General features: G+C 38.9%; 1 protein-coding gene across 1 annotated transcript in view; it reads left to right on the top strand.

The window, feature by feature from the left end:
• Positions 1-12,777, top strand: part of myo15b (myosin XVB) — a 90,324-nt gene that overhangs the window by 16,098 nt on the left and 61,449 nt on the right. The window contains exons 7-9 of the mRNA XM_028028088.1: positions 4,809-4,854; positions 5,416-5,540; positions 10,919-11,033. Coding sequence (XP_027883889.1) covers positions 4,809-4,854; positions 5,416-5,540; positions 10,919-11,033 — 286 coding nt within the window. The remainder of the gene's footprint in view (positions 1-4,808; positions 4,855-5,415; positions 5,541-10,918; positions 11,034-12,777) is intronic.

The following is a 12,777-nucleotide window of genomic DNA, read 5'->3' on the forward strand; positions in this document are numbered from 1 at the left end:
GCATTGCCTTATTGCTGAAAAGGTGCTATATTAATAAAATTACCTTACCTTATTTCAAATAAAGAAGTAAACTAATAAAAGATTTGTTTTTTAAAAGGGTGAGACAGGACAGTGGGTAATGAAAGAGGGGGAAGACATGCGGCAAATGACATCAGCCAGGAAATCGAACATGCGATGGCCCCGTCAAGGACTAAGGTCTCCTTATGTTTATTGCTGCACCATCACAGCACCCTGTTGTTTGGTACAAGATCTCTCCCTGTTGAAGCTTGCATCATGATGTCAGACTTGGAATATGAACATGGCATTTGAAACTTAATTGTTTCAAATAAAGTCAAAGTAAAATGTTAAAAGTTAAAAATGTGTAACTTTTAAGTTAATTGAACACATGAAAGTAAGTTTTCATAACTAAAGCAAAAGAATTAAGTCAGGTTAATGTAAATAAGTCCATCAGATGAACTACAGTGCAAATACACTTTCGAGAGAGCACTCTAATAATAAGCTGGATGGTTATAATATATTGAGTTGGATAAACTTAGTAAATTGAGTTGGATAAACTTACCACTTGAAGCAATTCAGTTAAGTTGGTTCAACTATTTTCATTTTTCAGTGTGGAAGCAGCACACACAGAACATTCACAGCATAAGGTGAATGTTCATGAAATTACAAAATGCTTTACTGTAGAAGTACATACAAACAGAGCATACAATTTTAGCAATACAAACATGGTAGATGACTTCTGTCATGGAAAAAATACTTTAACTAGAGTCTGAGTGAGAAGAAATAATAAATTTATTAAGTTTAGTCGATTATTGCAACAGTGTCTTCATAGGTCTGCTTAAAACATCTGCCAGACTTCTACTGAAGGTCTAGGGCCCCTATAAATGGTTGATTTGTAACACAGACCATAGATCTAAAACTTTAGCATTTGTTTGTTGAGAATGAAAATGCTATAACATTTTACTTAGTGTTTCAGTAGAAATGAAATATTAAATTGTAAATTTAGGATTTAATTAGGAAGCTAGGGTTAGGGCAAGGGATAGGGTTAGGGTTAGACATGTTGGATGTCTTTGTTGCACCTCTAGCAGTACAATAGGACATTTCAACATGCTGCATGTTGAAGTGTCCTATTGTACTGCTAGAGGTGTATAATATTTAAAATAGTAAAGAAACTGGTCCTCAACCGGATCACTTCAGCCCCAAACCGAGTGCCTCCCTTTGACCTCGGGATCCGTGCCAATCAGAAATTAGCTGCCTACAAGTCCTTAAGTGTTTAAAATACCTAAGCAGATGGGGTAATCACAATCAGCTTACCTGCAAGATTTCTCCTTTATTAACTGGAGTTCCAACACACATATAGTGGCACAAAGTCCCTCCCTTTCCCAATTGGGGGATCGGTTTACAATTTATTGGCAAATCACAAACAGTTTTGTCTCAGATTTCAAGCAGTGTCATTTGGGAGAGTCGCATTCTATTGACTTTCTAACATCAAAGAGATTGGGCTGATCACCTGTGGACTGGAAGATAATGGGCATCTGCAGTATTACCATTTGGCTGTGGGGTGTAAAAGCAGAAAACCTGTAAGAAGCCAACAAAACAACATTCTCTAAAACTTCAAGGTGGGCCAGAGATAAAACTTGAAGTTGGAACCATATAACGGTGTTGAGTAGATGGCTGAAATCCTGTGTCACGAGTTCAGACTGCTGTTTGGGGATATTGTGCCTACATGAATGATGAGTCTTTTAGCATGTGGATGTGATCTAATGGTATCCAGGATTTGTTCAGGATATCTGTATATATCACACTTTTGCTCTCTGACACCTGGTGTGTAGCTCACCTTTGACCTGAAGTGTATGATATTTCTGGTGGTAGGTGGGGGGATCACACAAATAGCACAGCAGAGTGATAGCCTTGCAGTGGTCACTGGTGCCTGAGCTGGGACAATTATTACGGTATTCATGGAATTCTCTGCATCCTGGTTCCTGTAAAGAGAAGAAATTCTGAACTCTAGTTCCTTTGAAGTAATTCAGATGTTGCAAATAATAGACAGGGTGATACAGAATGTAATTTCTGCTTTCATACAGAAAGTATTCAGACCCGTTTAAATTTTTCACTCTGTTTTATTGGAGGCATTTGCTAAAATCAAAAAATGTTCATATTATTTCTTATGAGTGTACACCCAGCATCCCATCTTGACAGAAAAAAACAGAAATGTAGAAATGTTTGAAAATTCATTAAAAAAAAAAACTGAAATATCTCATGGTCATAAGTATTCAGTTCCTTTGCTGTGTCATTCATATTTAACTCACATGCTGTCCATTTCTTCTGATCTTCTGACTGGTTGCAATTGAAACAAATATGAATGCAGCCAAGTACAGAGATCCTGAAAAAAAACCTCTTCCAGATTGCTCAGGACCTCAAATGGGCCAAAGGTTCACCTTTCAACAAGACAATGACCCAAAGCACACAGCTAAAATAACAAAGGAGTGGCTTTGGAATAACTCTGTGACCATTCCTGACTGACCCAGCTAGATTCCTGACCTAAATCCAATTGAGCATCTCTGGAGAGACCTGGCTCCACCAACGTTCACCATCCAACCTGACAAATTTGGAGAGGATCTGCACTGAAGAATGGCTGAGGATCCCCAAATTTAGGTGTGAAAAACCTTTTGTATCATTCCCAAAAAGACTCATGGCTTCACTAGCTTAAAAGGGGGTTTCTACTCAATACTGAGCAAAGAGTCTGAATACTTATGACTGTGTGATATTTCAGTCTTTCTTTTTAACCCTTTGATGCAATACATGTGTCAAAAGTGACCCGGCTGAGTTTTTATCTTCTATATCTTTGCAATAAATTAATTTCATCATTCAGTATTCTAGGTATTCCTCAATTAACTTGTTTTTGATCATCATACATCCTTAATAAAATTTTTCCTTTCTTACTTTTTGAACAAAAACCCTTTTTGTATCACTACCCTTCTAATGCACAAAACGGGTCAAAAACGACCCGCATTCATTTTCCAGGTTACTTCATGTATGGTTGAGTGTTTCTATGATATACTTTTGAAATAAATTAATTTTATCATTTACTTTTCCAGATATGCAGTAAATATCTTGTTTTTGTTTACCACAAATCATCATTTTTATTTTTTCTTTCTTAAGTTATGAACAAGCACAGCTTTTGTAATTCTACATGGACAATGGACAACTTTTTCACCAGTTTCACCAAGCTCCTCAAGAACAATCTGACCATCGTTGGGACTCTTCGCCAGAACAAGCCTGACATACCATCTATCATGAAGCCATCCAAATCATGGGAGCTTCATAGCTCGGAATTTGGATTCTATGGCAACATGACCATGGTGAGCTATGTGCAGAAGAAAGGAAAGGCTGTTGTCCTACTGAGCACCATGCATGATGACAAAGCAGTGGATAACAGCAGTCAGAAGAAGAAACCAGAAGTGAATACAATTAAACAAAAGGAGGAGTGGACACAATGGATCAAATGGTTAGCAACTACACATGTCTACGGAGAACAAGGAGGTGGCCCATGGTTCTCTGGTACAATATGCTGGATGTTGCCACACTCAATGCCTACACCAACTTGGGTGCACAACACCCTGATTATATGGGTGGTGCGAGTAATGCACGACGACTATTTATCAAGGAGCTGGGCAAAGAGCTCGTCATGCCACATATGAAGAGGCGCATGGAGGGCACACCCAAACTCCAGAAGCATATTATTGAGGCAATGGGAAGGTGTGGGTTAAAAAAAGACACAGCCACCACTCAGCTACAAGAGGACATCAGACAGGAGGGCCAAAGGAAGAGGAAGAGGTGCTCGATCTGCCCAGTTTCGAAAGACAGAAAAGCCAGCAGCTGGTGTTCCCAGTGCACTAGGCCGGTGTGCAAGGAGCACAAAAAATTAGTGATCATTTGTGAGGCATGCAAAAATTGAGATGGCAGTTTGTGTTCTACTAATGTGTTCAGTTGTGTTTTATTTTGTTTGGTCACATTTCACCAGTTTACAGTTGTTCAACCACAGATAATGTTCAGTTCAATAGCTGTTATCTGTTATCAGGATTTATGTGTATGTGTGATAAAATGACAAACGTGTTGCAAGTATTAAATAAATAACTGTTTGGCCCCATTCACTGCCAAAGTAATTACTTGAAACTTTATTTTTTTTATAGTATTAAGACATTTAATTTTAAATCACACTTGGATGACCCATGTATAGTAATGTAAAAATTATTTTTGTTCATAAAGTAGGAAATAAAAAAATAAATTAATGATCTGTGGTAATTAAAAACAAGATATTTAAAGAATACTTGGAATATTCAATCATAAAATGAATTGATTTTGAAAAACAGAGCAAAGAAAAACTCAGTCAGCATGAAATAACATGGAAAATGAATGCGGGTCATTTTTGACCCATGTTGTGCATTAGAAGGGGTGTACATATGTTGTGCATCAAAGGGTTAAAGAAATTTGCAAAGATTTCTACATTTCTGTTTTTCTGTCAAGATGGGATGCTGAGTGTACATTCATGTAAAATAACATGAACTTTTTTGTTTTTAGCAAATTGCTACAATGAAACCGAGTCTGAATATTTTCCATACTCACTGTGAGTAAGCAAATTTTAAATAGATGCAGGAATTATTTATATTTCCTCAATTTGAATTTAGCAAAAATTTAGCAATCGCTACGAAAGGATTAAGCTCAGGGTCAGATAATACTGTCTTTATCTTGATTTAAAGGTTATCCTTCTACCTGAGAGACTAATCCAAATGTTCTTTTTACACTCTTAGATGCAACACTACCATCATCCGTTGTCTGAAGCCAAATTTTGTGAAGGTAAAAATTACTATAATACAAAACATTTCCTTTAGCTTCTGCTGTTCAATCAAAATGTACATAGCAATATGCCTTATAACTGGATATGGATGTGCCAAGCCTGACTGTGTGAAATAACTCAACTTTGTTTTCAGGTCGTTTCATTAGTATGGCCTTTTAATTCAACACTGTGAAAATGCTAAATCTAAAAAGCATTTGTTACGTCTCACATGGGAAACAACATGGAAGCTATTGCGTTATTACTTGTATTCCTCTTTCTTGTTCATGTAAAATGACTAGCAAACTTCTATTACAGTAGACAGTGGTCCACTTTTGCTTATCAATAATGGAATAGATTTCATAAATGTATATTTATGTCATATTTAGTAATCTAGAATTCTATTTACTATAGTGGAGAAAATGTATCAACATTGATAAAGTATTTATAAATTTAATTGAGTACAGCATAGAAATATAGAATACAAAAGATTTGATAATTAAATGGCTATAGTTTTGTAAGCAATAGAATTGATGAACTGTTGAAATGTGACTGAGTGCTGTATCTAATGTGTCTTTTGTCAGCATCCTGGGATCTTTGATATAGACTATATGTCTCTTCAGCTGAGACACTCAGGTGTACTGAAGACAATTCACATCCGAAAAGAAGGTTTCCCTATCAGGATTCAGTACTCATGCTTCATTCAGAGGTGCTAACACACACAAACACTAAACCTGACTACAGCATCACCTGTGATCATAGCAAAAAAAAAAAAACTGAACACTGTCCATTGAGGTTGGTAGTAATTTGTACCTTGTTTGGTATATTTAAAAGAAATAGCTACACCCTCAACTACAAAACAAAAAAAAACATATTTAAACTGGGAACTTTGGCCAGTCAAAATTGTGCAAACTAAAAGTACAGATTAGGTTTACTCACATTTGTTTAATAATTTGAGTTGCCTTAGTGATATTAGCAAAATAACCTTGTTTTCCCTACATATTTAAATACAGCATCAGTGACTTAAACCAAGCAGTCATTTGAGCTATGTACATGAGCTAAGTCAATGATTCCCAACGTGGGGGAGTAAAGTGGATACCCGTCCATCCATATCTCTGATACAGTGACATCAGAGATTGCAAGCTGGCACATGACCTCATCTTCTAAGAGCAAGAGAGTGAAAATATCAGTTAATTGTTTGTATAAAAACGATCGGTACAAAGGTAAAGAAAGAATTTAAACAATTAAGCTCTATTGACTTTCACATTGAATTTATCAAAAAAAGGGTAACTTCACAGCATAAGTATGTAATTTGTAATAGAAGCTAAGTGACGCCAAGATTCACTTAGCTTCACTAAGTTCACTTAGTTTCACCAGCATGAAACTAAGTGAACTTGGACAATACCAAAACACTAACCATCATGACATTATTGGTGAAACTCAGGAGTATTTTGAGAAGAAAAAACAGTTGTCACTGTCAAAAAGATCCACAGACATCAGAAAATCCTTTGAAAGAGCAGGTAGCAAGTTGCATAAAACCATACATGATTTTTTGAGTATTTGCTTTTAAGGCTAAAAAGAGCTTATCCAACCCAGCTGCCTGAAATTTGGGAAACTGATGTATGGGGCACTCGCAGAGGATAAAGTGAAAACTGTCATGCTCTCAAAAACACTGTGCAGGATTGAATTGACCAAATAACTTCACCCTAAGAGTGTCACTACCCTTAACTACAAAAACAAAAATAAAACCCAAATGATGAAATGACATCAGATATGATGAGGGGGAAAAAACATATCATATGCTGCAAAACATCTCTGCACAACAACAGAGATGTTGCACATGTGCGTGCACATGTGCGCATGTGCACGGTTAAGTTGCGTGCACATGCGCAACTTAAGGATGGGGGGCCAGTGAATTCAGGGAGGGTGTGTTTATAGCCATGAATGGTGTATGTGTGTGCAATGTGCTTAAGTCCCTGTCATCAGCATAAAATTAAACCAAATTAGTAGCTTCTCCAAGGTCAATTCCATTCCAAGCAAGCTCCAGAGTCCACAACTGACCTGTGAATCTCTGCAAGAATTCCACCAAGCTTCCTGCTCTGCCCGCAGAGCTGACCATTCGCTAGTTGGCCAAAACCATCACACTGGTCAGGCAATTTGACAAGGGCCGAAACAGCTTCCAACATCTTTTGAATTTTCCGAAATGCCAAGTAGCTGCCAACTACAAACAGCAGAAATCCCGTTACCAAAAGACGAAATAAATACAAATCCTTAGTGTCTTCAATGGACAAAATTGTCAGACACATTAGCTTCCATTTACCCCATGTATCCAATAACACATCCACCTAAATATGTCCTGTCAGAACAAGTTGGTTCTCCTCTGCCCAGTCTTCCTGTCAAGAAAATGTAACCAATTTCATTAAGAGACCATTTGACAGAGATCCTTAGCATCGCAAATAGTGAGTAAGGAAGAATTTAACAGGCAGGCAAGGCAAACAAGCTGATGTATTAACTTGCAGTGCAAGGAAGGTGATCAGTTTAGTGTGCAAACTGGAATACTGGGTTGAATAAATGTGGATAAGAGAGTAACCGTAGTTGCCACTGAAGCAGTCAGATAACACTATTCATGCATCTTTACACACAGAGTTTATCCAGCACATGAACCTGCTCTGTGAAGAATTGAAAAGCTGCTTTGTCAACATGAATGCGCATTTGTCAAGAGAAACATGAGCAATGGAGTCCTATATTTCCACTATCAAAGACGTGGAACACCTTGGCTATGAAGATGAGCTTTGTGATCTCCAAGCTGATTCTCTATCAAAAACAACATTCCAAGAAAATGAATAAAAAGTTGTGGCTTGTCAACAAAAATATATTTGCAGACTGACCAAAAACACACTGATGGGAGTTCCATTCAGCACTACTTACATGTCTATGGCAAGATTCAGTGCTTTTCTGTGAAAAATTACAAAACCCTACAAAAGACTTGATATCCTCCAAGACTTTAGGCTGGATGTGACAAACACTACAAGTAAATTATAGTGCTAGCCAGAAACATGTAAGCTCAAAGCGACCCTTATTTCAAGAACGAATTGGAGAGAATCCAGATGAATAAACAGGCTGCTTGTCACCGAACCAGCTATGTGTACTCCAGGTGGCAGGGTATAATACACAACCATCAAGACTGAAGAATGAACAATACTAGAAATGTATTGGGGAGAAGGAAGCATTATATAGCAATGAAGCACAGCAGCTAATAGGCCAAAGAGCAGATAACACTAACCTCAATGCATAAACTCTAGTGAGCATCACTGGAGTTTATGTGATGCTCATGTTGGATGTCTTTGTTGCAGACATCCAACAAAGAGTCTCAGTTATGAAGAACTGGACAGCACCAAGCCTGGTGCGTGATTTACACCTACTGGCTCAAAAAATTGATATCTCTTTGTGAGCCTAGTAGGACAAATTAACCAACTGCTGAAAAATGGGACCCACCTTAGATGACTGAGGGCCAAACAGTCCTTGCAATGAAAGATCCTCACAAGGGAGCAATCCTATCCAAACACTGGCCAATAACCTGCCTCTTCACATGGAAGCTCGTGTCAGGCATCATAAGAGCTAAAAGTAGCAGGCACTGGGGACAATGCATGAGAGAGGCACTGAAAGGTATTGGTAAGAATATTGGAGGAACCAAACAAAAGCGACAGAACAGATGCCCAAGAGTGCAAAGCCAGACAAGCAAACGTGCATTGTCAGGATTAAATCAATGAGTTTGCAACAAATGTGGAATATACCAAGGGGATGCTTTATGTCCACTGCTGTTCTTCATGGATTTAAACCTTCACAGCCAAATAAACATCACAACTAGCTATGGATACGGAAAGTCACGTAGATGACATCAAGCTGTACGCTAAGAGTGAGTGAGTAATCAGATACCCTCCTGGGGTAATAAGTTGGCCAAAGTAGGAAATTCAGATCACAGATGTTAAAACACAAAATCTACTCACCATGCATGGTGTACTCCACCCCAAGTCCAGCATCTACAGGCTATACTCTAAGCACACAGAAGGAGGCAGTAGTGTGGTGAACATCAGAACCACCATCCAAGATGAAGATGCCCTCAGTGAATGTCTCAGACAATGGAAAGCAGGAAACTGGAAGAGCAGAAACTGAAGAAAGCTTTATGGGATATACTACCAACAGATAGCTGAAATGACTGATATGATCAAAACATGTAAATGCAAGGGTCAGATTGAAGGACAACAGAATCACTGACCATGGCAGCACAAGAGCAGACCTTAAGCCAAGATGTACGATACCTGGCAAGATCTTTAATGCCACCTCCTGTTTTTTTACTTCTTAATGTATCTGATAACTTACTTTGATTTTTCTTTTTAGATTTATTTATTATTGTCCCATCTAGATGCCACATTTCTAATTGGTGATTTTTAAAATCTGTCAAACTTGACCAATCTGAACTATGTGGAGTAGTCTTTGTATTTTTTATTATTTATCAATTTTGGTATCCATGTGACCTTGTAGTCACCTGCTCCTCAATAAATTTCCTCCAGAAAAAGTAAAGTATCTCTTATCTTATAAGCAAAGGGGCTCCAGAAACAGTTCAACATCTCACAGCAGGGTGTGAGATAGATGCAAAGGAATACATGGAACAACATAACCAAGTGTTTCATCTGTGCGGAATACAAACTAGAGACCTCTAGGTCAAAGTGAGAATCACCTCCCAAGGTGATAGAGAATGACTGAGCTAAGACCATGTGGATATTCCAGATTCTCGGCTAAGGAGATTGTAACATAAGAATGGGTAGGGGACCTGACCGACCAATAACCATTTTAAGCCCTTTAGAGGTGTTTATTTTTAAAACATAAGTCTAGGGGATGTGAGAGGCACTCTGGCATATGCCCATGAACTGTTGCACCAGAGTGTAGCCACCTCCATCTGGCCCTCCGTCAGGCCCAGGTTTCCTTCAAGCATGGACCGGCTGACACCCACAAGTGAACCTCCCAATTGGCTCACACTCGACTGTGTCCCACATAGTTTGCAAAGTCTGTGTGTGTTCCCATGTGTGGAATGAAAGTCGCTTACATATGGCCCAGGTAGACACAGGATCTTAGGCGCCTCCCATTCCAGGACCTTAATGGACAGTTAAATCTAGACTAAAATCCCACCTGTTTAGAGATGCCTTTGAATCATAATCTACTAATCATTTATCAATATTTTGATATTCATTAATGAATATTTTGATAAATGATTAATTGATGTGCAAATATTTTTGATGTGTTAACCCATTTTTTTCCATGAGTTGCATCATCAACCCTAATCAGCGCAACCGATGGAGGTTGCATTGATTAACACGTTTTGGTCCATTCTGTACTGTGTTTTTATGATAAAAAAAAAGCACTTTGAACTGCCTTGTTGCTGAAATGTGCTATGCAAATAAACTTGATTGATTGATTGATTGATTGATTGATTGATTGCACACATGACACAGTGCCTGTCACATGCAAGACAGTGACCTCCACTGGAGAAGTGGCTCCAATAGATATATGGAGAAATACCTCACATGACTAAAGAGTGCAGTTCTAGGACGGAGAGTCAGCCATCCCATTGGATCAGGCAGAATCCATCAGTAAATAGTAATGAACTATCAACTAAATACAAAAGAATGAACAAACTAAAAAAATTCAACTGTAAAAAATAAACAGTAAAGACTGAACTAAATAAAGGCAAAGATGACAGAAAAAATAACTCGGTATAGCACAAATAAGGGATCAAAATGCAAATTCTCTCAACGGTGTTCCTTTAGTTATTTTCTTTGTAGAACTAACAGTTTTTCCCCTTTTCCAAATAATAATTTGCAACTAACCACTTTTTATTATTATGATGATGATGATGATGATGACGATTATTATTATAAGGAGATTATGCTTCAGTGTGTTTTTGGAAGAGGTGGGAAACAACAAGGGTTTGGGGGGACCCAGGTTGACTTGAAAGAAAGAAAGGGGGCTTTGAGGAAAATGGGTTGAGCACCACTGATCTAAGCAACTGTTCTTACTATTCTGCTGTAGGTATGCATTTCTACTGACCCAACAGTCCAGCCACTTGTCAGAGACAGAGCTGTCAGTAAAGCTGTTAAACATGGTTGATGCTGAAGAGGGACAGTACCAGCTAGGACGCACCAAGGTAATAAAACTCTTATCTTTGCTGATAATTACTCATGAAATTAAAACAGAGTTCATTTACTGACTTTCTACAATCGTAAATTGTCATATGAATTCTAATTTTTGTCAGATTAAAAATACCTTCTGAATATGACGACCTTAAAGCAGATACAGTTAAAACCAGAGGTTTACATAAAAAAATATATAAAACATTTGTTCACAGTGTCTTATGTGTAAATTAGGATTACCAACATTTTACTATTTGCTATTATACCAGAATAATGACATAATGAGATATTTTTTTTCAAGGCAATTTTTATTACTTTCTTCAAGGTCAAAAGTTTAAATATACTTCATTAGTATCTGGCACCATTGCAATGGGGACATCCAATCCACTCCAGTTGCTTCGAACAGGGGAATCCCATTCCCTCAGCACTTCTGCAGCAACGGACGTGAATCGTTTACACTGTGGGCTCACAGTTATGAAGTTATTCAGTGAGCTTGTTATAAAGATGCTAATCTTGCCCTGGAATTACCTACACTGTTGCCGCCTGAGCTTTTCATAGTGTGGGACAATTTACCCAAGGACACACAAAGTTCATTTGAGGCTACCAAAAAGCATCCCCAGGATGCGTTTGGCCAGAAGGATGTCATTGCTTCATTTCAGACTTTTCCCAATGCACGTTATCAGCTGCCAAATGGAGCGATGGAAGTCTATGCTGCAGATACTGTATATGTTGTCTAGTGAAAGAGGCATTCCCTGATTTTGAGAAAAATGCAAGTGAGTACATGAAAATGTCCTGTTTCATTGCTGTTTTGAATCAAGATCTGGATTCAGATCAAGTGCGATGAGAGTGGGGTGAAGATGTTTCAGGAGGCTTTTGAGGTTGCAGCAGGAGCAGAGCGGGCTCATCAGGCTGCTCGTTTAATATCACCAGTATTGCTAGGTGCTGCAGCAGAAGATGTAGCACATCCCCTTCTGTAAATACTGTTTCTAGAGAGCAATTGCATCTGAAAACTGCCATACAAGACCTCACTAGTACTGTGAAGGACTTCAGTAAAGAAGGACACTGAAACTGAAGTTGGATAACAGAGATTCACATTCACCAACAAGACAGTTTCGCCAGCCCTTCCCCGAGTATGGGCACCAATTTGGGCGCAGTCAAAATGACAATCCATACAGCAGGGGTTATAGATCTGGTTTCCTTTCTTTCAGGCCCAGCAGTGAAAGATATTTATGGTCCAGTGGTTTCTACAATGAGGACAGTAGAGGATGTTGCCAATCACCTGGGAGACACTCGTGTATGAGCGGAGGAGCCTAAGCCCTCAATGAAAACATGTCTCGTTCCATCCATTTTCTGTTCACCCTTGTCCCTAATGGGGTCGGGAGGGTTGCTGGTGCCTATCTCCAGCTACGTTCCGGGCGAGAGGTGGGGTACACCCTGGTCAGGTCGCCAGTCTGTCGCAGGGCAACACAGAGACATACAGGACAAACAACCATGCACACACACACTCACACCTAGGGAGAATTTAGAGAGACCAATTTACCTGACAGTCATGTTTTTGGACTGTTGTGGGAAGCCGGAGTACCCGGAGAGAACCCACGCATGCACAGGGAGAACATGCAAACTCCATGCAGAAAGACCCCAGCCCGGGAATCGAACCCAGGACCTTCTTGCTGCAAGGCAACAGTGCTACCAACCACTGTGCAGCCAGCCCCAAGTGAAATGAAGGCAAACAGTAGTCTGTAGAACTAAAGCTAATTA

Source organism: Xiphophorus couchianus, chromosome 9 (genome assembly GCF_001444195.1).
Source record: "Xiphophorus couchianus chromosome 9, X_couchianus-1.0, whole genome shotgun sequence".
In the NCBI taxonomy this organism is placed as follows: Eukaryota; Metazoa; Chordata; class Actinopteri; order Cyprinodontiformes; family Poeciliidae; genus Xiphophorus; species Xiphophorus couchianus.